This window comes from Zalophus californianus, chromosome 1 (genome assembly GCF_009762305.2).
Source record: "Zalophus californianus isolate mZalCal1 chromosome 1, mZalCal1.pri.v2, whole genome shotgun sequence".
NCBI classification, from domain to species: Eukaryota; Metazoa; Chordata; class Mammalia; order Carnivora; family Otariidae; genus Zalophus; species Zalophus californianus.
This window is the reverse complement of record NC_045595.1, coordinates 187,454,457-187,482,315: the sequence shown is the minus strand read 5'-3', so window position 1 is coordinate 187,482,315 and position 27,859 is coordinate 187,454,457. Positions and strand designations below refer to the sequence as shown.

Here is a 27,859-nt window from a genome sequence, read left to right as displayed (position 1 = left end):
AGTGGTGGAGAAACCGAGAATTACTTCCACTGGGAGCCATTCTTGCCCCCGTCCTGCAGGCAGCAAAAATGGAATCTTTTTCTTTTTTTCCCTTGAGGTTCAAACTCAGAAGGGAAAAGGACCAGAGAACAAGGATTTGGAGCAATTTTAAAAGCCCACTTTAGAAAGTTTAGAACCACTTGGGAGTACAGACACCGGAACACACTTTCTCTTTCCTTCACATTCACACAACAAGCAAAAGTGCTACCTTTTATGCATAGAGATGTTGTTTCAAAATGGCTTTTGGTACAGAATAGGATGTTTGGGAGAGCATTCTAGCTACATTGTGGTAAGTATAGGGAACCCTGTAGTCTTATGCTTTGACCATTTGTGATCAGTAGCACATAAAGGTCCAACTGTTGCTATAGGTTTTTATCTTTGTTTACAGGTACAAAATTAATTGTCTGGCCTGTATAGGGAGTTAAGTCTGTATCGTCTGCCTCTTTAGCAAGTGTTCAATGCTCAAAACACTGTGCTACTGGATCAGATCACAGAGACTGTAGTGAGAGGGTGTTTGGGTTAGTGGTTGAGGAAAGAATGGTCAGATTGGCTGGAGGAAGTTCAGAAATGGCTCAGAGGACAGAGGTCAATGATGGAGAGTGACTGGGAGGCAGAAAAAATAGGAATCCATCACTTAGAACCCCCTCAAAAGGTTGGCATCCAGTGCTTCAGCATTATCCCTGCTTAGCTCTATCCAGATGATGGTTCAGAATGTTATGAACCTTCAGTGAGAACTGTTAACCTCTGCTTTGCTTTCATCAGGTGGAATAACAAGCTGTTCAGATGGTACAAGTAACCGGGATAGCTTTCGACTTGATGATGATGGCCCCTACTCTGGACCATTCTGTGGCCGTGCCAGAGTACATACAGATTTTACACCAAGCCCCTATGACACTGACTCCCTCAAAATCAAGGTGTGTGCACATCATATCTGCATTCTGTATGGTTTATCTAGCGCTGGTTGTATGATCTGTGTCAGGAAGTACAAGCAGTGGGGGGGGGGGGGGGGGGCGGTGCGCGGCGAGTGTGTTCTTCCCAGCAGTAGAGCTGAGGACGGGGTTACTGTGGCAAGAATTTGAACAAAATACATGAGGTGGGAGAGGGGAATCAGATTCTGTTGGGGCTACAGCATAAGTTGCTGTTATGGAGATAATGCAGAATCCGAGCCTATCAGGGGAGGAGAAATTGTCTACATTTTTCTGAAAACCAAAAGCCTCACAGGTGGAGGTGCCCAGCTCTGCCTGATACTTGCTGGAGTTAAAAGGAGAGAGAGAAAAGATGGTGATATCAGGCAAGAGCCCCTCACAGCAACTCCCTTGGGAACCAGACTTGGTTGGGCAACTTCGGTACCTAAGTTAGTTGCTACGAATAACCAGACATCTTTCTCCCAATGATATTCCCTCCTGAATTCCCTCTTCTTAACCCTTATTCTCTGTATTCATTTTCTATTGCTGTGGAACAAATTTCCACAAACTCAGGGACTTTAAACAACACAAATGTATTACCTCACAGTTCTATAGGTCAAACATTTGGTCATGGCCCAACTGCATTCCCTGCTTAAGGTCTCACTGGGCTAAAATCCAGGTGACAGCTGGAGCTGTAATCTCCCTGGGGCTCAGGTCCTCTTCCAAGGCAGAGGTTGCAGGACTGAGACTCCTGCTTTCTTGCTGGATATTGTCTGGGAGTCACTCTCGGGCCCTTGAGGTTGCCAGCCGTGGTCCTCTCTACAACATGGCAGTTTGCTCCGTCAAAGCCTGCAGGGGAAGAGCTCACTCATGTTTCAAATCTCTTTAAAAGCTCCTACCTGATAAAGTCAGAAACACCCAGATAATCTCCCTCTTAATTACAACATTAACTAATTTGGGACATTAATTACATCTGCATAGTCCCTTGCACCATAAAATACAACATAATCATGGGTGTGAAATCCATCGCTTTCATAGTCCTACTCACACTAGAGGGGAGGTGCTGTTGCAATTGTACAAATAGAAGGTTTGGTGCTAAAGTATTTTATACATGTTAAATTATTCCTTTTAGTAACACAAACTGATATAGCTAAAAGGACAGAAATTATGACTTTTCTATACTATCAACACCAAGCCAATGTTAACCAGCAATTATAAGTTATGAAGTATTGATGTTATTATTTAACATTCAAGACACTCTGCTCTTCTCTTTATCCCCTCTATTGTAACAAACCAGAGTAAGCTCAGCGGGAGAATGAGGAGAACATTATTTTCCATAGTTAGCTCCTTAGTCGTTTCTATGAAATGATTTGAAGTCTAAGTTAAAGTTTTGGGGAAAGAATATTTGTAGCCTAGTAACCATTGTTGGGGGAGGGTGCAGAAGGGAACAAATTGAACACATTTTGACTCAGGAGAGCTTTTCACCTTCCCTATAATACCATACCAGTGCCCCACCACTTATGCTGTCTAAGGTGCTATTTGGAGAGCTCTTGTAGGACACAGTAAGAATCCCCCAGTCACCACTGAGGATTGAATGCTATCCTTTATATCAAGGGTCTTATCCATAATGAAATTGGGTCTTTGCTTGGTGACCTGTGGGCGTTCCTAGAACGTATACTTTTATAAGTTTAGAGGATAATAGGAAGGATGCAGCACAGAGCTCCCATGCTTAGAAACTTCCCCCAGAGCTTCTGGGGATTTTCTAGGTCTGTTTAGCTGATCCCATCTAGCCCAGGATTTGATTCCCCATGGTTAAAGGCAGGAAGAACCAGATGAACAGCTCACAAGGTCAGACAAGCAGATGATCACAAATCAGAAAGATCAAATCTTTTAATCACATTGACAATGCGTGTTTTAGATGGAAGAATACACATTCATAGAACATGGGGAAAAAGCATTTTTAGTAGCAGACTTATTGTTTTGTTTGTTTGAGGGTAGTCCCCATATCAGAATCTATAATGTCCTCTCCGGGGTAGAAATTTGTAAGTCTCAAAGGAGGAAATGCGACTTTTAAATGTAGGCACTGTATTTGTGTAGAAATCAATTTTCTTTACAAAGTACCCCTGGGGGGTGCCTGGGTGGCTCAGTTGGTTAAGCGACTGCCTTCGGCTCAGGTCATGATCCTGGGGTCCCGGGATCGAGTCCCGCATCAGGCTCCCTGCTCAGCAGGGAGTCTGCTTCTCCCTCTGACCTTCCTCCATCTCATGCTCTCTCTCTACCATTCTCTCTCTCTCTCTCAATAAATAAATAAAAAAATCTTTTAAAAAAAAAAAAAAGTACCCCTGGGGGTTTTCTAATCTTGCCAGTAACTGGCACCCTGCAGCCAATCAGTCTTAGATATGAATGAAGAAAAAGACCAACTGGTTTGTCCATCCTAATGTGCTTCATTCATATTTCAATCCAAACTCTGTTGTGAAGCTCAATCTAAGTATTATCTTCTCTAAAATAATTCAGTAGCATAATTTATCCTTAGTGCACACACACATACTTTTGTTACATATTTAGATATATGAAGCTCTTAACAGTTTCACGATTTTAGATGAATGCAATACTTTAGATGGTTTTTTACTGTAGATAAATTTTTCAGATGAACTAGAAGCATGGACAGAGACTTCTTTTTCTTTCCCTTCCCCGTTTGAGAGCCCCTCCAGGAATGATGGCTTGAGCTTTGCTATATATCTATTGCTTTGACAAGATGAATGAAGAAAGCATCATTTTTTGAGTTCAGACAACTGACTGCCATGAGTTTGAGAAGTTATTTAATGTTTGCATTTCTTTTCCATAATATTTAGAGTTACAAAGATACCTTGTATATGTACTTAAGAAGTGTGTCATGGGCATAAAATGACTCACTGTATGCAAAAGTACTTTGTAAATTCCACTGTGCCCTACAATTATAAGTTCATAAATTGATATACCAAAAACATAAAGATGTCATCAAATGCATGTAGGAGCTTTTCTTCAAGCTTGTTGAAGTGTTTTTCATTATTACTAGCAAAGAGTTCCCTTGAACTTTTTAAAAGAAATTTTCTCTTAGATTTATTTCGGTTATCAGTAACCTCCCTTATCATATTCCCTCATTATTCTAATTTTCTATGATTCCATTCTTTCTACTAATTGGCATAGCACCAAAGTCCTCTGAAAACTCATTGGTGTGTTTCTTTGTCTTTAGAAAGGAGACATCATAGACATTATCTGCAAAACGCCAATGGGGATGTGGACAGGAATGTTGAACAATAAGGTGGGAAACTTCAAATTTATTTATGTGGATGTCATCTCCGAAGAGGAAGCAGCCCCCAAGAAAATAAAGGCACACCGAAAGAGTGGAAAGGAAAAACCCAAGACTCTGCAGGAGTTCTTAGAGAGGATTCAACTTCAGGTTAGCAAGCCTGTGACCTATTTGATTCTGGTGGCCTCTGGATGGAATAATTGAGGAGAATGGATCAGTGTTGGTACAGCGGTAAAAAAAAATATATAGGACTTACAGCAAAGAAAAATCTGTTTTCCAAGAAGACTTCTTATTTCTCCTTTATTACTTTTATTACACAAGGACAGGTCTTGTTATAACCTCCCTTGGACTAAACTCTAATGGTACTTAGCAGTGACAGTAGAGATTAATGTTGAGAAAGTGCAGTGAAAAATGAAAAATAACTAGGAGAATAAAAGGTCCAGAGAAAACATGGAAATGAGAATGATAAAGAGAGTATGAAGAGTAAAGGTAAAAATCCAGAGAATTGAAAGGAAACAGGGAAAGAAAATTACACTTTCTGTATGGCAGAGATCAAAAGCAAGTCAAGAGAAGATAACTAAATATAACTGTTTCAAAAGCAATTTCTTAGGAAATAGTAATCATTAAGCCCCCATGATGATTATGTTAAGGAAACTGTATTGTCTATATTTATAATCCAATTCTTTTCTTGTTATATTAGCAAAATTTTTATGAAATCTCTACCTTGTTAAATGGTGTATACATACAATTTACCTAGCCTCACTCAATTTACTGTTTTGCAACCCATTTCTAATATTAATGCAGCCGTACTTTGATAGTTTTCAAAATTCATCAAGGCAATAGCCAATTAAACTTTCCTTAACTGTTTCTCCTGAATTATCTAGTTATACTCCTGTCTGTAGACACACTACGTAGGCCCTCTCATATTACTTTTGGTGCCCCCCAAATGTGGTACTGCTTGGATGAAGTACAAAGTTTAAACCCTGCTTCTTCTTTTTGTTTGCTCTGTGACCTATGAGAAAACCAAGGTCTAAGGAAGTGAAATAACTTACTCAAGAACCCACAATTAGATGATTATGTCAGAATAGGGATTTTGGTTTCTCTGTTCTAATTCAGTGCTCCTTCTAAGAGACATTATTTTTAAAAGAAGTGGTACTTTTTCTTTCTCTCTCTCTCTCTTTTTTTTTTAAAGGGGCTGGTAGTTATTCCTAATTACTTAAAACTTTTATGCTTCCTCTTACTCAGTTTTGGTAACCAAACTAAGGTTACTGAAATTATGATCAGGTAAAATGGAAGGAAGTTTTGAGGAAGCTGTAAAGCCTTCAGCTTCACTTTGCATTTTTATTCTGTTACAGAGAACAAAGGTTACATAAATGACATACAGACTCAGAAATCAGAAGCCTATGAATTTTAAATTAATATATATTGATGCAAATGATGGACAAACTATACATGCTGAGAAAAGAAAACAATACTTTTCCTCACCACAGTGCTTTTATGCTTAATAAAAACTTTTAATTAAATAGAAAGTCTGGAATTCCTTAGGTTTATATAATGACTTTCACCAAATGCTATTTTTCATGCCTGTTTCAAATTCATTTTTTAAACTACCCCAAGAAGTTAGTGAGGGTAAATTATTTTTGCAAGACAGCAAACAAGATGTAGATTCAGAAATATTACTATAATTACTCTTTTAGAGGCATTTTATTGATAGACGTAAGGACACGCTAGCTTTGTCAATTGAACTATTTGAGAAGTGAAAAAGTGCCAAATGGGATGAATGATCCAGCTATTTAATTGATCCATGATTTAGCACTGCACGGCTTAACGTAATTATTTCTTCTTTACATCTGTCCTTCCAGAAGGTGAGAATTCTCCAACATACTCTTTTAAATGCCCTAGAGTTCATATGTGGAGAACTAGTACAAAGGAAAGTTAAGCAAAAGTTCTATCGGTGCCTTTGGTTTCCATACGCACTTCTACACTTTCTTTAAATCTAAAGAGAACTAAAAATAAAATATTTGAATCTGACTAGTTTATATTATACATATTTTTTCTCCCCCATAGGAATATACCTCAACACTTTTGCTCAATGGTTATGAGACCCTAGAAGATTTAAAGGATATAAGAGAGAGTCATCTCATTGAATTAAACATTAAAAACCCAGAAGACAGGATGAGATTACTATCAGCTGCTGAAAATCTCCTTGATGAAGAAAGTAAGTGTGCACACCTACTTTTCTCCCTAGCTGAAAAATCACAGTTCAATGTAAATGGCATAATTATTAAAAACAAAGCCCCAGTTTTATTTACAGAGAATCCTATAAAGCATTCTTTCCCATAAAATAAGTATTTTCTTATTTATTTAGAAACAACAACTCTGGTCAGGTCTATAATTAGGAAGAGGACTTTTTTCCCTTATTGGACTCAGAAAATGAAAGGACTTTTCTGGGCATCTCATTTAGATTCTGCAGAGCTATTAATTTACACACAAGTGGATGTCTGCATTCCCAAAGACTGAGGGAGTTAGAGACAAATATTTAGTGACAGCATGAGCCATTAGTGAGAAATGTCATATGCAACTTCTGTAGAACAGCACCGAGCATGGCTCTAAGCTAATGAGCCTTCGCGCCGCACAGGAAAATTCATTTCATTACCATATAGTCACATCTTGTATGTGTTTATAGTATTCTTTCAAAATGTTATATAGCTTGCAAAAATATTCAGCACTCACTTTTATTATCTGAGATGGTTCTCTGTATTTGTAAGTATAAACTGAAGATGGAGTAATGCATGCACATTCACTTACCAACTGGGTTTGTAAAGATAGGATAGCTTTTGTTTCTACAGTTGCCCAATCTGAACGCTCTTCTTACTAAATCTGGTCAGGCTTCTGAAACCCTGAGCTCGGGACGTACCAAACTCCACAAGGAATATTTTCTAAGGAAGAAAGAGGGATGTAGCGACTTTTAAAGATGAAAAAGAACTCAGATCATCTAATCCAACTTTCTCTTTCAAAAGTAATATTGCTGGGCGCCTGGGTGGCTCAGTTGTTAAGCGTCTGCCTTCGGCTCGGGTCGTGATCCCGGGGTCCTGGGATCGAGTCCCGCATCGGGCTCCCTGCTCAGCGGGAAGCCTGCTTCTCCCTCTCCCACTCCCCCTGCTTGTGTTCCTGCTCTCGCTGTCTCTCTCTGTCCAATAAATAAATAAAATCTTAAAAAAAAAAAACAAAAAAAAAAACCAAAAGTAATATTGCTCATAATCATTAGCTACTTTTTTTTGAACCTGTTCTCGGAGTAAAACTTTGAGCCAAGATCTTTACATTTATTATCTTCTTTAATACACTCCACAGTTTTGTGAGTCAGAGAGTACTGTCCCGTGTTTATAATGAGAAATGGAGAGATAAGTAACTTGTCCAAGCTCACACACATAGTAAATTATGGAGAGCCAGGGCCAGTGTTTGTGATGCTACTCTACTTTCTACAAGTAACAGCCCAGATGGAGAGCAAGGAGGAAAGTTGTATTTAGGACCCAGGCCTCCTGACTGTCTCGTAGTAGGTTTCCTGTATCCTGTCTCATATGCTCTAAAATGGGCATAGTTACACAGCACGTGTTTATACACTGGCCTTTTATCTCATAGGAATAAATTTACTTTTTTAGAAACTGCATCTCACTTTATTCTTACTTACTGTCTTGCGTTTGCATAGATCTTCCTCCTTTTTCAAAGAGCTTTCACATGTAAGACTAATTTGACACCTCCAGAATTTATTTCCTCTTAGGCCCAGGTATTTATATGCATCCTTTGAAACTGTGGGGGCTAGGAGAAGGGGATGAGGTCACAAAGGCAGACAAAGATCAACTTTAAGAAAGTAGCCAATTTACTCAATAGTACAAGCCAAAACAAAACTGATCCATGTAAACTGATGAGGCAATATCTCTGGGGTAAATGAGGCAGTTTCTTTCACATCTTGTCATTTCTAAACATGGCTCCTCACTAAATAATGTGAGGCTAAGAAACAGATTCTGTAGATTTCTTGGAATTGATAATGTTCAGTATTGTTGTCAATACCCTCCAGAATAATTTGATGTTGAAGTAGTGGGAGGGAAAAGGTATTTTTTGAGCACTTGTAAACACATTGCTTTTCTTCTGTAATACCATCCATATAGGTATTTTGTCCATTCCACAGATGAGAAAACATTTCAGAGATGAATTTTAAAAAGGCCAAAAACAGCTAGATAAGTAGCAGAGCTGAAGTTTTAATCAAAGGCAGTGTGCTATAAAAATCCAAGTTCTTTCTTCCACACATGCAAACTGGTAAATATAGAAAGAACAATGAATATCTGAAAATTGAAGTTTTCTACTATGCCAATTTTCTCAGGAGCTTCAGTTCAGTTTTCCATCTCAGAAAGTGGAAGTTAATACGTAAGTGAGAACAGAAACCTTGCAACAACATTACTGCCTGAAAGGTGCAAGACAGCTATGGCCGCATTGCAACAGGACTGGTGAATAGGAAGGGCAAGAGAGCCTGGATGAGAAAGGTTTTTAGCCATAAAACAGTGCTCCGTCTGGACCCACGGCGGGAAGATCGGTCCAGCGCTGTGGCTTGGGCCATGTATGGTGTCCACTTAACCGCTTCATTTCACCCCCCCTCCTCCCCCCTCTAGTTTCTATGTTAATGAAAGAATAATGATGTATAGATAACATTGTATGAGAGCTAGGTGCAATTTGAAAAACCATCTGACGCAAATGCTTCCTTTGCAAGATGGGGAAAGTAAAACCAGAGAAGTTAAGTAGCTTTCTCAAGGTCACAAATCTAAACCCAGTCTCCCACATCTATTAGAAACACATCCTACTATGCCCTGGAAACAAAACACAATATCTCCAAAGCATGATATAAAAAAGTAAAAATCCCCCAAATTATTTCCCTTATAAGACTTTAGAAAATGGTATGTGAAGGTCACTAAAAGTTGATCATTTAATAAGAACCAGTAATGTACAAATATACACACACAAAGCCAAATTTTGGGGGGTGAAAAATATTTTAAAAAATGCCGATGCAACCAGTGTTTGTTGTTAACACACAGCCCTGAGATTTTTCTTATTTTAATCTTATGGTCTAAAGTAGTACTAGAATATACATGTCAAAAAGATGCATATTACATGTTAGGCTATTCTGACTGAAAGCTATTTATCTTATATGAAACTGCTTTGCTCAAGAAATAAAGAAGAATGACTTCTATTTGTTGATAAGATGGTGAGTTCTGATGATTCGGCACCATGCTGCTGCATGCATGCTTATTTTTATCTATTCTCTACTCTGTGAATCATATCTCCTACAACCATGCTAAAGATTAAATGCACAACCTTCATGTACCTTGAAAGATAAAGACCTTGAATATATGGTTATATAAAACTAAGATATTATTAAAAACAAATGCATGTCACAGTCATAGGTTAAAAACAGGGGTGTGTGTGTGTGTGTGTGTGTGTGTGTGTGTGTGTGTGTGTGTGTGTGTGTAAGAACGGAGCATGCAAATTGGCCAGGATTTTATGTATGCATTTTATCTTGATCACTGAATACAGTCAGTTTGGGGAATGTCGATAAAATTCCTAATTTAAAACCTCAATGCTTCTTCGATCGGGAACTGGAAAGTTTTGCTTTACTAACCCTTCATTATAAAAATCAAGGAGAGTGGACACCTGTGTGAAGAACAAGAGTTAAAACTTTGAGAGGAAAGAGGAAAAACCACAAGCCACATGTGAGCCTTTAATGTATCTAAAGGGCCCAAGAGGACGGCGGAGTGGGAGAGGGACAAAAACAGAAATCGAATACTTAGAGCAAGCAATTTTCCTTTTCTCTTAGGCCAAAATAGATAGCACTGTACCCACTCTGACCCTGAACATGTAAACTGGATTAACACTTTTTAGGTCACCGCTTGACAGGAGGTAAAGGTGTTTCTCCTACAAGCTGATAGAAGGGCTGGGTGAGTGGTGGTAGCGCTGATTACAGGATTACCTCTGGAGGAGGCTAACAACTTTGGGGTTCTGCAATCCCGCCAAGGCCAATACCGAGATGTTCTGAATTTGCTCCCGTGTTGCCTTAGAACTGAGCAGAATTAGGTCACTGGCTCCCTCAGCTGGGAATCTAGATAAGGTTAGAAGGAGAAGAAAAATTGGAGTGAGACTCGGCTTTTGAAGGAGCAAAAGAATTATTTGGTGCACATTAAGACTGCTCTCTTTCTCATCTGAATTTTAAAATGGTTTCTTTGCTTTGAATAAAGATTCCCAGTAAGAATAGAGTGTGTGTGTGTGTGTGTGTGTGTGCGCGTGTGCATGTGTTTGTTGTTCATAAACACAACCTTCAGGACCCCTTTGCTTGCTAATAAATGCTTCTTGCAAATAATCAGAGTTAACTGCTATTCATAGTAAATATTTTCTCTTTATTCTGAACTTGTTCCTCTTTTCCCACATTTAGAGGCACTTTGATGTGTCTTAAAAGTGTGATGAGAATGTGTACTATTGTCCTCAGGGAAAATGGGTGATGGAAATAGCTTGTTCTCCGTATAAGCACAGGAATAATTACATTTTAAATTGGAGGGAAAAGATAAAAAAAAAAATCAACTTAGTAACTGAATAAGCAAACTGTCCTAGAAGCTATGTATCATATATTTTAGATAACTGCAACCTCTGTTGGCAGTGCTCAGTGAAGAGGAAAGGGGGAAGGGTGGGTTGTGCGCCAGGCTGTTGGCACCAGCTGTGGTCACAGCAGCTCCACATTGCTCAACTATCCCCAGTTGTGCCTTCCTGCCTGCCTACGTGCCCAAAACGACGCAGAGCAAGAGGCAAGTCCCAGCCAGGAGCCTGGAACATGAGCTGCCGGCAGGGGAGATTTGTAGTTAATGCCAAGCAGCAGTCCAGCAGTCGGTCTGACAGCGTGCCAGGGTAGCCTGGTGCCCTAGCCCCTGACATGCATGCCTGGTGTTTCCAACCCACCTGCTGTATGATTTGAATCTAGACTCAAGAAAGGTATAGCTTTTCAGAAATACAGGTTAACCATCCACATATACACAGTAGAGAAGGCACATGGGCATCTCTGACTTTTATGTATTTATAAATATATTTAATATATATTTCTAGTTATAGCTGTTTAGCTTTATGCAATTCAATTTCTTCAGATTTCTTGTTGGTTTTACCACCTCCCCCCAAAGATTTAATTTATGATTGATGCCATATTCCATATAATAAAAAAACAATAAAATGAAATGTAAACATTTTTGGTCTTCTATCAGAGAACAGTGCCCAGAGGAGAGAGTCCATAGAATTTTCACCTCAGTCACCTAAGGCACTTGTAATGTACTTGTTTTTATATTGCACTATGATTGTATACTAGGCATGAATTTGTATGATTACCCTGGTCAAAGAAGACAGAATCCTCTAATACCGTATGCCTTTCCTAAAGCCCCTAGTTCTGTGCTCTGCACTGAGTAGATGGTTTACAGATACTTGCAGAATGAAAAACAAAAACAATAACAATAAAACAACAAATGCTTGTAGAATGAGGAAATAAAGAGACTTGTAAATCATAAGGAAACTTTTTTCTGATTATAAAACTTTAAGTCCCTAGCAATCCCACCTCACAGATAGAATGTTTGCAGTAGGCAGATGCATCCGGATCCTCAGCATCTGGGTGCTGCTGAGCGATTAGATCTCAGATGAGGGTGCCTCTGCCCTTACTGAGGCAGTCAGCAGGGTGCAAGGGGAGGTTGCTGTGAATGTGAGTGCAAAGATTCACTGCGTGGCCCACATCTCATCAGAAGGTAGACTACGCTGTTAAGATGCAAAGAGAGATGTGCAAAAAGAGGGAGCATCATTTCAACTCCTATTCTCTCACGGCTTCAGGAAAACAAGAGTAACTGGTTGTTATTCCATGAAGGGATTCCTGTTTTCCATTTGTTGTTTTTCCAAATGTAGGTTAGTATTCAAATGACATGATTACCAAAAAGTCATTGTTATAAAACTAACATGTTCAGGTAATTTAAGGATGTGCTTAAGAGGAAATCAGAAATAACTAAGAGTTTCGCCATATTGTCTACTGAATGTTCCTCCTTGGACAACACTGCCTCTGGACAAATAAACACAGCCGTAGATACCTGGAGAATGCCCGAGTTTTGTTCTGAGTGACTCAAATGGGACTCCAACATGAAGTTGAGGTTTTGAGCCATCCTCAGAGAGGATGACATAGCTTGGTTTTTCCTCTTTGGAGATGGCACCAGGAGAGAAAAAGGGACAATAATTCAAAGAGCCAAGAGGTATCTTCATTTGAATTTCAACGAAATTTCTTATTTGATCTTTAGTTGCTACTTCCTTTAATTAATTTAAACATCACATTCTTTTTATTAAAAAAAATTGCTTATTGAACACTTTCATTGGCCAGGCATTTTCTTATGCCCTGTAGATTGCATTATTTTATAGTACCCAAAAGAAACAGAAGCCCAAAGAAAGAGAAGCTTCAGACCTAAAAGTAAAGTCAAAATCTGGAATATTTGGGTGAAGAAAATTGAGAGAGAAACCTATGTGAATATAGGACAGATTTCTCTCTTTAGGATATGAGGACTTTTTCCCAGAATTACGATTTAGTTTGAATTCCTTAAAGCTTTCTTCACTTTTAGTATAATTGAGATTGCCTATACTTAATTAATTAAATGTCACAATTCCAATATAATTATTTTATGAATAATTATATTAGCTGTCTTCTGTTTTAATCTAATCACCATGCCACTTTTTATCTTTATCGATGACTATCTTAAAATGTTGAACCATGGGCTTTACATGATTCCATAAAAATTTGGTAAGAAATAATATATTTTAATATTCAAATTAGTTCTTTATGACAAAATATTTCCTAAATAATTTTTCCTTAATGTAATTATTTTATTTTCATGATATCGAGTACAGAAATGTTTGGGGTTGCTTTCTGGCCTTCTGATTGTGCCTGCTGTTAGCTGGCAGCAATAAGAGACACCCTTTTTCAAATTATTTAATAATTCTCCAATATACCCAGATTTGAAAATGTATAGCCTTTGGAATATTTGCAAACTATGCAGGGGCTTTATTGAAAAACTGTACCATTTTAATTTCTTTTGTTTTTTAATTAAAATATAAGACATTATAGATGACATGAGAAATATAGAGAAAATCTATCTAAAATTTTAACACTTTTACGTGTGAATTATATGCATAAGTCTATAGGTCTTCACATAATTTTAGTAATAGAATACTTAATCATATATATTGATTTTTTTAACATATTATCAGAAATATTTTGATATAAAAAAAGATGCACTCATATCTTACATGGCAAGTCTGTAATTTTGGAGGCAAACTGTTTCTTATCCCAATGTGTTATTTGCCTGGTTAGCTCAGATGATTGGACCATGGGCCAAAACTGATGAAGGTTATAGTTTCAATTTCTAGGTGGATCAGTTAGCTTTACTCTGTTTCATGGCCACACGAAGGGACTAAATGACTTAGAAAGAAAATATGGACATATTAGCATGAATTCAGCCCCTCTGCTGGAAAAAGTATCCATAGTACAAGACCTAGGTTTGTGCCAATCCCGAAGTCATTAGTGTCAGGATGGAAAAAAAACAAAAAAACAAGAAAAGGAAAACCTTGACCCTCCAAACACAAAAACTGAATGCTATATAGCTTTCATTTCCATAATATAACATAATGACCTGCCTTTTCTTTTTATAGTTACAGTTGAGGGGCTCCAGCTGATCACCTGCCTGAAATTATTGCCAGCCTGGTGGGAAGCATTTGAGGAGGCAAAGTCATGTTTTCATTTCACTAGGAAATCATTTAGCAAATTGCTGCTATTCTGTAAATTACTGTGCTGCATAACTTTCATACTGAGAAACTATTTCCTTTTTCCATAAAAATTGCAGATAAAGGGTTCCTATAATAAATAATCTGTATTTAAAACAAACCAATTCTGAGAATTTAGAGAAGGTGACATAGCATTTCTCAGGCAAAAATAAAAACAAATACATTTTATTACCAATATTTAAAAATGACATATTCTCTGTTAGCATCAGATTTTCATTTATTGTTTGTTTACTTTGCTACCCTTTGAGGGGAATGGATAGAGGCTTCCGAAGACGAAATACCAAGCTAAGTACTTATTTTTTGAAAGAAAAAGAACTAATTTTGGAAATCAGAGTTCTTTAAGTCCAAGTCTTATATCTTGAAGAGAATCCCACAATCAGTAATCAGCCTAAATAGAACACAGTATTGGGAGCAATTTTTATTATGCTAAGTCCTGTTTAAAATGTCGGTCTGAAGAGCAATAACTAAGTTCCTTCAATTTTGTGTTGAGGTGATAGGCCCAAATATAATCTGGGGAAATATGGCCTAGGATCACACTCCAAATATGGTGAACCACTGCTGAAGTAGCAGGAAGCATTACAAAAGGACTAATTTTTCTGGCCTTTTCCAGAAATACTTGGAAATGAAACACAGAGCTGGTTCTTTCACGTCAGTGGCAAGAAGACAGAAAAGCAGAGGCAGGGGAGAAAGCTTTCCTTCAGAGAATGAGGTCCCATTTCAGGGCTGTCTTTTCATCAAGGCGGTTTTGGAAACAAAACTGACTGACTGACATTCACAAACACTAGTGAATATTAAGAAGATTCTCCCTAAACTTCACGGTTGCTAAGACTTATAAAGAGAAAATGCTTCATGGTGGCTAAAATTTGTAAACAGTCACATTCGATGCATATTAAAATTAAAGCTCCTGATACCTAGAATGAGTTATAATAACATCACTGGCCTTAAATACCTGATATTTGAGTCCACAGTTAAAAAAAGTTGTGGCAAACATGGAGAAAATTCAGAAGAATGGCATAAACATGGTTTTATTGTTGCAAATTAGAGCTCTGAGGAAAAGGTTAAAAGAACCGTTATGGTTCATTTTGAAGATGAGTAGACTAAAATGATCTTTATCATTTTTTCCCAACCTTTCTCCAGCTGTATTCCTCGTCTAAACCACAGAATACAAAAACTAATGTGACTCTTTTCTCAATTCTTCTGTGGATGGTACATAAATGAGTACCACTCTAGATACCTTGAGAAGTGAATTCATTACATACAAGGATGCCTTAGGGCACCACGGCTCAATTCTCTCTCATAAAGGATGTTGATAAGCAGTTGGATGCACAGTAGAACATAATGTTGGCAAGGTATCTGAAGCCTAGAAAATGCATTTAAAAAAGCAGGGTATCTGTAGGCAAGATAAAGGGTGGATTTCCTAAAGATAAATTACTTAGCATTTTACTTTTATAAAGTCTGTTGAGGAACATTACAGTTTCCTTCTTGAAGGATTTTGGAGTTGGGATTTACTTTCTTCTCACAGAATAGGATGAAGTACATAGCCTCCGAAGGCAGAGGTTTTGTCCCACCCTGAAATGTGTGCGTTTGGTTCTTCCAAAGTGGAGTTATTCAAATGTCTAAAGCGGAGAAGCTCTGAGGTTAGATATGCTGATAGAGCTGACAGGTGGTGGTCTAAGATAATCTCCTCCCTGAGGGACCCATCTCATGATGCAGAGAAACACACATTAACTGGTGTCAGGGAAGGCAAGGAAAGAAACTTTACATTGACCAAGAGAATTCTGAGGCTAAAAGCTTCTTGAGAAGAGTAAAACTTCATAGTGCTGCTTAGGTTCTTCAAAATATCTTTTGTTACATTTCTAGTATTAATTTTTTTGAAAGAGAAAGTCTGTTGAATCTAGAATACTGCTTTGATAACACAGAGTTACCAATCTGAATATAAATAATTGTTCTTCAGAACTACAAAGATGTAGAAGACTAAATAAGGCAGAGTCAGTGAAAATGGTGGTGTTTTACTATCTAAGAGCAACCTGGTCTGTATGTTGATTTTTCTGGTGAATGCAAACAGGAAAATTCTGAATATTTTAAGTTTTATTACTTAAATTCCAAATAATTGAAGTCCTACTATACATTGTTGCCCAGAGTGATATTTTATTCATTATTCCACATTATCATGATTCCAGAACTGTCCACAAAGATCACTATTGAGTTGGATTTTACATTTAAACCACAAATGACTTTTTCTAATGTTACTTTAAGGAGTATTTGGACAAGGCATCAGTCAAACTGTGGATACAATCTGCTTTCTCTGGCAACTTATCATTAATGTAAGAAAGTCCATATTGATCTTCGCTTATGCAAGCAGTTCACATGAATTCCATAAAACTGCAAGCAAGCAAAAAAAAAGGGGGGGGGAGCAAACTTTGTCTTCTAGGAAAGCAGGGCTTGAATATTTGAGTGCAAATATCTCTTTTATAATAAACAAATATATTGTTTACTCACAGAAGTTTCAAATGTAATGAAGTCAAGGTTAGTACTGTTAAAATAGCTCAAAGGCGAATGAGTATGTGAATAAAACTTGTCTTGGCTCCTCCTAACTGCTCTCCTCTTTTCCATTTACAGCTATTCAAGAGCAAGAAAATGAACCTGTGCCCCTATCCTTAAGCCCAGACATCTCCTTAAATAAGTCACAGTTAGACGACTGCCCAAGGGACTCTGGTTGTTATATCTCATCAGAAAATTCAGATAATGGCAAAGAAGATCTGGAGTCTGAAAATCTCTCTGACATGGTACAGAAGATTACTATCACAGAGCCAAGTGACTGAACACACTTTCTCAACTTTATATCTATAGATGCATTCCATTTTAACCCTACTTGAGCTAAAAGATCAAACAGGAGAGAAAGAAAGCCTTTGCCGATACAGCCTAAAGTTAATTTTAATCTAAATGATTTTACATAAGAGTTCATGTCTCTAACATTCCCAATTATTGTAAATAGTATGTATATTTATTATTTTAAATGCTACCTGTTAATATTTCACTTGCCTGTGTTAGAAAAGCTATAGTGTAAGTCTTTGATATGTGTGAGATAAGCTTTATTCAGCTTTAAGTGTGAAATGATAAATTCTGCAGGAAAAAAAACTCCTTTTTTCATACCTGCCAGTTTTGCATTTGTGTTTGTTATTCAACAAATAGTAATGGAGCATGTGTCTGTTTAACCAACTGTCCAAGCAGCATTCACACTCATTTTTATACTTAATGGGAGAGTGTGAATTAATACTGGAGACATTTCATCCTGATCCACAGTGGAGTTTTAGTAATTATTTTTTGTTAACTTCTTCACTGTTATCTGGTATAAAAGTATAGATAACAAGATATTGTTGATTCTCATTTAGTAAAATGAATTTTAATAATTGTACAGATGTTTCATCTTTAATTGTAAATATTTTTAACTGTGAAATACCCTAATTTTAATAATAAAAAGCAGTATGTGCACTTGCCATTTTCCAGATTAGTGGTACTTGAAAGTATTTTTATATTAGACCTCTAGACAAAATCTCTCTTAACAGTGAAATTCCCAAATGAATTATCTCACCTCAGTCTGTCTCCTGAACCCCAGCTCTGTGTTATCTGACTTCCTGAATACTTCAATGTATTAGTCAGCTCAGGCTGCCATAATAAAATATCATAGACTGGGTGGTTTAAACAACAGAAATTATTTTCTGAGAATTCTGAAGGCCAAAAGTTCAAGATCAGGTTGCAGCATGGTTGGATTCTAGTGAGAGTTCTTCCTGGCTCACAGATAGCTGCCTTCTCACTGTGTCCTCTCACATCAGAGATAGCAAGCTTTCTGGTGTTTTTTCTTAGAAGGGCACTGATCCATTCATGAAGGCCCCACCCTGACAACCTCATTTAAACATAATTATCTCCCCAAAACACCATCTACAAATATCATACATTGGGGGTCAGTGCTTCAACATACATATTTGTGGGGAAAGGGGTCCAATTCAGCTCATAGCACTCTAGAAGCTTCAGATCAACATACCCAAATCTTGGATTTTTCTCTACAAATTTGTCTCTACTTTTTTATTCCAAACAAAACTCTCTCTTTAATGACACCAATACCCAACCAATTACCCAAAACAGAAAATCATTTCTCACTTCATCTCACATATACCCTTCTCATGTAGATTCAATATACAATCAAGTCCTACCTCTAGAAGCGTTTTGTCATTCATGGCTTCCTATCCATTCCCATGGTTGCTGTCTTGCTTTGGAAGCTCATGAGCTCATGTATGAAACAGTGCAATAGCTTTCCAACTGACCTCTATTCTACCAGTGCCCTACCTTTCAATCTATCCTCCACACAGCCTCCAGAAAGATCTAACATGTAAATCAAATCATGTACTTCCGGCTTGAAATTTTTTTATAGCCCCTCACTATCTTTAGTATAATTTTTAAACTTTCTTCCGGGATATATAAGGTTCTTCTCAACCATTTTTCACCTACCCTATGAGTCATACCTTTCCTCTCCCACCTCTCACTCTACACTCTCTGGCCATAACAGTCTTCTTGCAATTCCACAAATTCACCACTTCCTTTGTGACTTTTCTTATGCTATTTATTTTCCTGGAGTGGCTCCTGCTATTTTCTACATCCAAGAGTCTCCCTTTGCTTTCTGTCTTAAGACTCATCACAAAAGTCACTTACTCTGTGAGGCCTTCCATGATTTCCTTTGGTGTTCTCCTCTGGGTTTCCATAGCAACTTGTATCTCTGTCGGTTATAGGACTTACCATATTATACTTTATCTATTTGAGAGGCACTTACCTTTCCACAAGACCATGATCTCCTTATTATTTTGTTTAGCCTTTTTAATCTCTGGTGCCTGGTATTATACCAGGTACAGAGTGGGCATTTAGGAAACATTTGCCGGAGTGCAATGAATATAATAATTATTCTCATATAACACATTCCATATTTATATTTAAATCAATGTCCTTAGTCTATAGGTAAATACCTTATAAAGTGATCTAAAAGTTTCTTAAAAAATAAAACACAATACCTTAGGAAAAATCAGGAAATACAAAGTGTTATTTCAAATGCTGGGAGACAGTATTACATTGTTAATTTCCAGTATATTTTTCCAGATCCATGAGATTTAATCCCATATGCAGTGCCCAGGTCAGGAGTAAATCACATGCCTACTCTCTATTCTTCCCTCTCCACAGCAGGAAATAGTGTTTCAATTTCAAATTTCCAACATGCTGCCTCCATCATGGCCCTGCTCCTGACTATGGCTACAACTCTAATAAACAGATTATTCTAGGACCTCCTTGGACACAGCACAGCCACTGACCATAATTTTTAAACTTTAACCAACCTGCTGCCTCAGGTAGTTCTAGAGAGTACAGCCTCTTTATGAAGATACCAAGAAATTGTAGGTTAGGAAGGATGAAACGAACTGCCTGATTGTAAAATGGTAGAAATCGCTGGTGAAGCTTACTCAGCCACAACTTCTACTCCTTCAAAATGAAGATCTGGTACCCAGTCAAGGATCTGGGGATATACTTTTGAGTGGCAGTGCTGCAAAGGTCTTGAGGAGGCTGAAGAAGAGGAAGAGAGACTGGTTTCTTACAAAGAGAGGAGGAGGCAGGAGTGGAGACACTACGGGGTTCAAGCTGCCAGAAGGATGGCCCCATCACGTAGCACAGCACTGGAAAGGATATCTGTAGCAAAAGTATGTATCACACTAACAGATCCCTGCTGCCCTCATTTCATCTGTTGGATCCCTGCTGCTCATTTTCCTTGGGCTTTTCTCTCAACCATGGACGCTGGATAAAGAGAAGTAAAAAGGCAAGACATAGTTCACCCAAGGTTGTAAGGTAAAGACAGACCTGCTGCTGCTTTTGGCTAGGAGACAGACATGAGTCTGAGCCTTTCAAGAGTGGATGTGAGGGTGGTTAGAAAGTTGGTATTTTAATGGTTACCAGATGGCTTTGTGTTTCCAGGTTGAAATGTGGTGAGAGTCCCAGTCTCAATCATTTATTTATTCACTCAACAATTTTGAGACATGGAATGTATATGCTGCCCAAGACTATGCCAATAAAGGCCCTTTGGATCATATAATCTGCATTAGAATCTTGCCATAGCCTCTCACTGGAATAAACTGAGTCTTTCAGTACAGAAAGGTTATAAAACTGTTCTGGAATGCCATGATTGTTCTGATCCTAGGAACATCTTATATTTACAAATTCAAGTGTGTGGTGAAAGTATGCATGGTTAGAGAAATTTTAGTCCAGATAAATGGATAAACTCTTCATAATACTTTTTTGATAAGAACATTTAAATTCTGCCCCCTCAATTGTATTGCTGATATAAGTTCCAATATATTTTTTCCCTCTGAAATTTTTTATCAGAAGCTTTTCTTTTTTTACCACTTAAATTTCCAAGATAGTTAAGAAATAAATTAACTCTTAAAACTTCTAAAATGATAGTCAGCTAAAGATTATCAGGTTTTAGACAACATCCAATTCATTGAGGTTAGTCAAGCGCCTTGCAACTTCCTGAGTGAGGCCAAATTGATGACATGATGACATTTCATGTTGAGAAACTTCCGTTACAAGCCCAAGTTCTGAGAAAAATAATATGAAGAAATTTTAGATACTCTGTCACACCACACACGACACGCTTCCATCCCCCCACACGAACAAAGAAAACTGTATAACTAATCCGGATGCACACTTCAAGTACTCCTTCATAAAGTGGGAAGTCATGCTAGAATTATGTAAAGGTTGAGAGAAAAATGAATAGGAACTAAATATAGGTAAAAGAACAGCAGTTTCTAAATTTGACCAGGTTTTCTGGCTACAGAAATAAGATAGAAGTAACCCTTACTTTAGCCTATCCCATGTCCTACTGTTGAATTCATCTGATCACACCCAATGTTGACCCAGGTTTGAGGACTATGTGACTTTGGGTAAGTCACTTATCCTCTGAGCTTAGGTTTGTTTGTGTTTTTTTTTTTTCTCTATGAAATATATATAACTATAATACTAACATTTCATATATCTGTGCTGGTTAAATGAGATAACGTATGCAAAACACTCAGCACAGTGCATGCAGTGTGCATAAAAACTGGTATCTGAACACAAAATGAAAGCAGTGTACGTGCTACCATAATACAGGCATGGGCTTGTGGTGATTTGAAATTCTTCAGACAGATAGTCTGAGGGCTAGGACAACTGTGTTGTCCAGCAGCAGTGAGAATCAGCTGATTTAATGGAACTTCCCAGATAAATGACCATTTTGTCACGACAGAATATTCTTTTGTCAAGTTCTGACAGTTTAAAAAGAGGCTATGTTGCATTTAGTTTTGTTTCCTCACTCTTGGCACATAATAGGAATGATCGTTTTTGAAGACTGAATGATTGACTATATAAATAACTGCCTGTATTAATGAATGAAATAAAATAAAGATCTGAGGTCATTACTCCTAATACAGCACCTTGGGCCCTCCCTGGTCTTTATAATATGGAGTCACAGCCAACCCTGCTCTAGCCCAGATAGAAGCCCTTAGAAAGACACCCTAAATGTAGATTTTTACATATTTACGAAGTTTACAGGCCTTTAGGCAAATGATCTGCCATGGGAAAATCACAGTGCAGAGGAAAATACAAGCTTTTCATTACTCTCCCTTTCTGTCTTCATCATGCAAACTTCTCACATTTGAATTACCAACAGTTTGAGTATTAGTGTGTCTGCGTGATGTATATTATAAATTAAGAAGCCATGATGGGAAAATCTTTAAAATGGCATTAGTGTGTTCAGAGATCTCCTTTGACCTTCTGGGGTCCCTGGTGGGCCTGAAGTGCAGAGCACTGTTCCTGCATGGGAAGGAGTGGAATCCTGATGCTGAAGGCTAACGGGATCATTTTCCTCGCCGAGTTTTTGGGCACCACGCCAAGTGAATGGGCAGGAATCATTCCATTTGCAGAGTAAAATGGGGTGAAAAGCACTTCTGGCACACTTTGTCCATATAAATTATACTTGTTTGCAATTCATCAACTCCTTCTCTACTTTATACCCATATGTAATGTAAATGATCATCTTTCTCTGAAGCTCCATAATGATGCACAGCTCCAAAATGTGATATAATCAGCTAAAAGAGAGCAGATGGAAGTTTTTTCCCCAATATGCATATTCATAAAAAAATAGAGAACTCAACAAAAGGAGATACATAAGTACTTGTACCCGGAGGGCTGCTGCATGGACTTATGTACAAAAGTAAGTGGGTTTTCTGCATCTATTTCATTCTTGAAACCTTTACTCATTCATTCCTGCAGCAATCATTGAAATGCTCTGGAAAAAAAAAAATCTGTCCTTCCATATAGCAACAAATATATTTCCCTTTAGATTTTTTTTACTGAACCTTAGAACCTATGATTCAGGAAATAATGGTTAAATATTTTACTAGAGAAATATGATTAGAAGGTAAACCATGAAAAAAAGTGAAGACTTCACTGTCCCTTTAGCAACACAGACTACAGACATTAAAATTCACACTGTTATACTAAAAAAAGCTGTATAGAGGGAATAATGAACTGTCTGGATAGCATTTGGCAATATATTTTTTTTAAATATCTGATTCCTCAGAGGGTAAGGTGATTCATGTGTGCGTACTGGGTAAGCAGGATTGCTACTAGAAATTTTGTTAATGAAAATAGCAGCAGGAGATATTGCTAAAGAAGGTAACCATAAAAGGGACGCCTGGGTGGCTCAGTCCTTAAGCGTCTGCCTTCGGCTCTAGTCATGATCCCAGGGTCCCGGGATCGAGCCCCGCATCGGGCTCCCTGCTCAGCGGGAAGCTTGCTTCTCCCTCTCCCACTCCCCCTGCTTGTGTTCCCTCTCTCGCTGTGTCTCTCTCTGTCAAATAAATAAATAAAAATCTTAAAAAAAAAAAGAAGGTAACGATAAAAGAAAATTTAAGAAATGAGTAAAACAACAACAACAAAGGAACATAAGAAAATCATGCAAAGTATGGCTATGAATTTTGGTCATGTAACCAAAGAAGTGGTATTTATACCAAAATTAGATGTTTCTGACCCTGCATGTCTTCCTCCAGAGCCCTTCTCCACATGTGAAGCCCTGATGTCCATTTAGAGAGGCTCACCGATATGGACTACATCCTTGATCTGGGCCCTCAGGTTCCTGTTGGGCTCAATGAATGGGAAGCCTCATCAGGAGACTGGGGGGGGGGGGGGGAGACTGGAGGGAGAGAGAGAGGAATGAGGTCAGGGTATTTATTTGCTCCATGACATCACCTTGCGTTGCCTGTCTCCCTTAATCAAAGGTCACTAGTCACCTAAGAGTATCATTCTGTACATGACTCTCTTTCCTTCAGATTCTGGTAATTGTTCCTTTCTTTCATTTCCAAAGGCTTAGATTTAATAACAGCTCTGTGGTTATTAGCTCACTACCTGCACAGCCTTTAAGGGTTCCCTTCTCTCTGCCCTGCCCCGATCTTTGCAATTAGTCCCTTTATAAATAAGCCTTCTCTGAATTATCCTAATTTGATTGTGCCATCTATTTCTTGTTGGTAGCCAGGCTAGTGCACTGATCCACCATCACTCACGACTTTCAGTTACTTAGGTCATCTTCTTGAGTCTATGAGCACTGCTCTGTGACTCCAGCACAACTATATTTACATGGTCTCAGGTCATTTTTATCTATTTCACTATTAGCCTCCACCCTTACTGACCAATAGCTTTAGGGTAAAGCATTTCCACTAACACTACGAAAACTCATGCCCTTTACCCCTTTCAATTCCTTATCCATCTGTTTCATGGGGCCCACACACCTGTTTCTCCTTTTTCCAAGCAGCTAAGAATCTCTGGAATAGGGGTGACTGGCAGCACATAAATGGAGGTTTTCATGGTACAGTGGTACAGTTGGAGCCAACCTAACTGCTTGGAACACATGTTCTATCCTTTACTAATAACCAAGCTCACAGTAGTCTGCTATGAAACACAGGGTCATTTCTATTGGGACAATATACCATCTACCAACATTAATATCCATCCATCAACTACGTAATAAAACAGAATGAAGCAAATGCATATTTTAGCTGCTTGCTACTTAATCAGAAATATGACATTAATAGCATTTGGGTTTTTTTTTTTTTATAAATGTCATGGCACATAGACACTGGAATTTTACTAGCAACTGTTCGTTGCTAAAATCCTTTAATTCTAAGTTATATTTCACCTACAATCTCACTAACATGGGTCTCTCATACACAAAGCCTTAGGCCTCTTAATCTCAAAAGAGGTTATTGTAAAATATGGATGCCCAGATAATTTGCATGATTAATGAAAATATGTTTTAGAATATTAAACATTTAAGATGTTACCATTTAGTAGGCTTTCTGACAGAAGTTAAGACTATTAGAATGACTGATGAATTGCTACAGTACATTAGCCCTCAGAACAGGGGATGTGCTAGAGGACATTTATATAACTTCTTAGCGTTCTTGTTTTTTTTCTCTTTGTTTTTTTTCCCCCTTTCCAACTAAGCTGTCCTTTTCTGACCTTGGATCAGTTGTAAATGACCAGGCAGAGGACTTTGCAAAGTTTTGAGAAACTTGAAAATTACACAGGAAGCTACTGACAGACGAACAAAGAAAGCAATTGTGTTAGGGCTTTACACCTAATAGCTGGTACATAGTAGGAGACGTCTTCTTTCACAGTTCAAATGTCTTACCTCAACAGTGGAAAAAATGAAACAGAAAATTCTTCTGTTTAGTTTTTCATAACCAGGTAGACACACTTACTCTTTCCACTTGTTAGGAACTGTGTTTCAAAATGAAGCTCCACCTATTGATCTCTTTCTGGAGCCTTTTGTTTTTGATTGCTGCACAGCTCATCAGGACCCATTTAGTCATTTATTTCCTCCCCTTATTATCCTTAGAGATGAAATACACCAGAAAGGACTCTCATGAAGGTGTTTATATCCCCTCTGGGTAAAAAGTGAAATACCATTGAAAAGGTAGGACCACAAGAAATACCAAAATAAATTCTTAAGGTAGGAGCAATAAATTGCTTAATGGCCTTGCTTTGGGAGAAACAATTAACATTACTTTAATTTATGTGAAGTATTATCGGGAAGTTATGAGCTCCCTCTCTGAGCCCTACTTGCCATAGCCTGCGTCTTTAGGCAGCATTTCCCTTATAGCATTATTTAGTTTATAGTTCTCCCAACACTCACTTATTGTATGGCACCCTCATTCCTGTGTCAGTGAGCATAGAGAAAAAAATACGATTATACATCATCTAGAATTCCACTACTTAGACAATAACACAAAAGTGGGCAGCACAAAAATGTAGTAGGCTACATAATTGCATCCCCCCCCCACAAAGCCAGAAGATCCTAGTTCAATGGAACCTCACAAATGTTACCTTATTTGGGGAAAGGGTCTTTGCAGATGTGATTAAGTTAAGGATCTGGAGGTAGGGAGTTTCTCCTGTATTATCTTGGTGGGCCCTAAATATAATTACAAGCATCCTCATAACAGAGAGAAAGAGATTTCTTTCACAATGAAGGGAAGACAATGTGAAGACAGAGGAAAGAGAGCTGAAGATGCTGGCTTTGAGGATTCAAGTGATGCGGCCATAAACCGAGGAATGCTGACAGCTTTCAGAAACTGCAAGAAGCAAGGAACGGATTCTCTTCTACAGCCTCTAGAAGTGTGGCCCTGCAGACATGCTTTGAATTTTGACCCAGTGACAACTGATTCTGGACTTCTGACTTCCAGAACGAGGAGAAAATATAATTCTGTTGTTTGAAGCCACCAAGTTTGTGGTAACTGGTTACGGCGGCCACAGGAAACTCATACAGTAAGTTAAGCAATCCCAGCCTTAAACAAAAGGTTAGTGACCCCTAGTCATGGCCATTATTAGCAGACCATGGGAAATAAATTATTAACAGCCAGTTTAATACAAAATATTAACACATATATCTGTTGAAACCTACGTATATTGTTCTTTACTTATATACATGTGTTATGTGAATGTATTCAAGCAACTCATTCTTTTAAACAGGAAAAAAAAGCTCTTTCAATAACATAATGAATTTATAAATATGAAAGTCAAATACATACTATTTTTATCCTTCAGATGTTTTAAAATTTCACTTAATAAGAATATGATTTTTTTTCATCCCCTCCTGGACATAACTGTTATGGACTAAAGGATAATGCAAGTTTAAAAAGATTCTTGTAAAACAAAAACACCCGGATTTTGGCCTTAAGAGTAGAAGCTTCCTTGGAGACTTGGAAATATTTGTTTTGCTGAAAGAAAAATGACATTTTTTTTACCATGATTTATTTATTCCTTCATCCTTCATCAAATATTTATTGAACATGTTCTCGGTACCTGGAAACTATACTAAGGCTCTGGAAATAGCAAGATGAATGGCAATAACACCTATTCTCAAGGAGTTAAGAATGTGGCAAATGTGTAAATAAATAAATTCCTATGATATGTGAAATGCTAAAGTAGCAATCTAAGCAAGTGGTGTGGAAGCAGGATTTAAAAATAAATCATTCATTTTAGAACCAGATGATTCTGTGAGTTTGAGAAGAGGTCAATTGTGTCCTGGTATTTGCAATAGAGAAAAAAAAAATTGAACAATACATCAGAAAAGTTTCTTATTCCTTATTTGGGACATTTGTAGCCAAAACTGTATTCAAGGTTATAGTGGACAAGATTCAACCTCTTCAGATTCTGGATAACAGAATTAGCAAATTACAGTAGTTTTCTCCTCATTTCAAAAACAACTACTTGTACAATAAAGGTTGCTTAATTAAAACTTATCCAACTGAAACACCCATTTATCTGAAACAAATGTTTGTGCTATAGACATCAACCAACTCTTCACATGAGTAGCTAACAATAAGCAATGGGATGATGCTCGATGAATATCAATTAAAGCAAATTGCTCCCAGTAAACTCTTTCCTGAAAAAATACATTCCTGCATGGCCATATATTCATATGCATGCACCCATGCGTGCACACACACACACACACACACACACACACACGCACACAGCTTTGCCATTCTAACTTGTCTTCTCTAAAAAAGTTGAGTAGCGTCAGATTGAATCTTCATTTTATCATTGAGCCCAGTGTTAGTCTCTGATAAGGCATGAGTTTCAGGTGGGACAAGCTACATAATAGGGCATGTCCAGAGAGTTTAGAATAATGGCCTAGTGCAAAATGAAATGCAGAGTCCCACATTCAAATTTATTAAGACTCTTAAGACAGCGATAGCAGAGCATTAACACAAATACGGAGCCTTTGTGAGAGCAGAGCCCTATGCAACAAGACAGACTGTATGCCCATAAAACAGGCCCTGGTTTCATATATCCCTTATCAATTGCCCCCATTTGGGTTGTCCCAAGGACCATACTATAGATTATGAAAATGAAAATGACCTGCCTAAAAGTCACATTATGATCGTATATTCTTCGCACAGGCCTATATTAGCTATAAAGGCATTGTTGGGCACCCATTAAAATTCTATTATGATCAACATTTTTCATGTTTACTTGATTTTGCTTTTCTCTGCTTTATACAGACTTAACAGAACCTATGAAGCAGAAGAAAAAAAATGCTGTGTTCGCTGAACTGTGTCTATTAGCCTCCTGGGTATGTTATCAGCCCTCTTGCATTCGGTTGGGTCTG

At 37.8% G+C, this 27,859-nt stretch overlaps 1 protein-coding gene across 2 annotated transcripts in view; it reads left to right on the top strand.

The window, feature by feature from the left end:
• Nucleotides 1-17,623, top strand: part of SAMSN1 (SAM domain, SH3 domain and nuclear localization signals 1) — an 81,984-nt gene extending 64,361 nt beyond the window's left edge. For both annotated transcript variants that reach the window (XM_027586852.1, XM_027586851.1), the window contains 4 exons: nucleotides 802-953; nucleotides 4,177-4,383; nucleotides 6,301-6,451; nucleotides 16,741-17,623. In XM_027586852.1, the coding sequence (XP_027442653.1) occupies nucleotides 802-953; nucleotides 4,177-4,383; nucleotides 6,301-6,451; nucleotides 16,741-16,943 (713 nt within the window). In that variant the 3' untranslated portion in view covers nucleotides 16,944-17,623. The remainder of the gene's footprint in view (nucleotides 1-801; nucleotides 954-4,176; nucleotides 4,384-6,300; nucleotides 6,452-16,740) is intronic.
• Nucleotides 17,624-27,859: the final 10,236 nt, after the last annotated feature.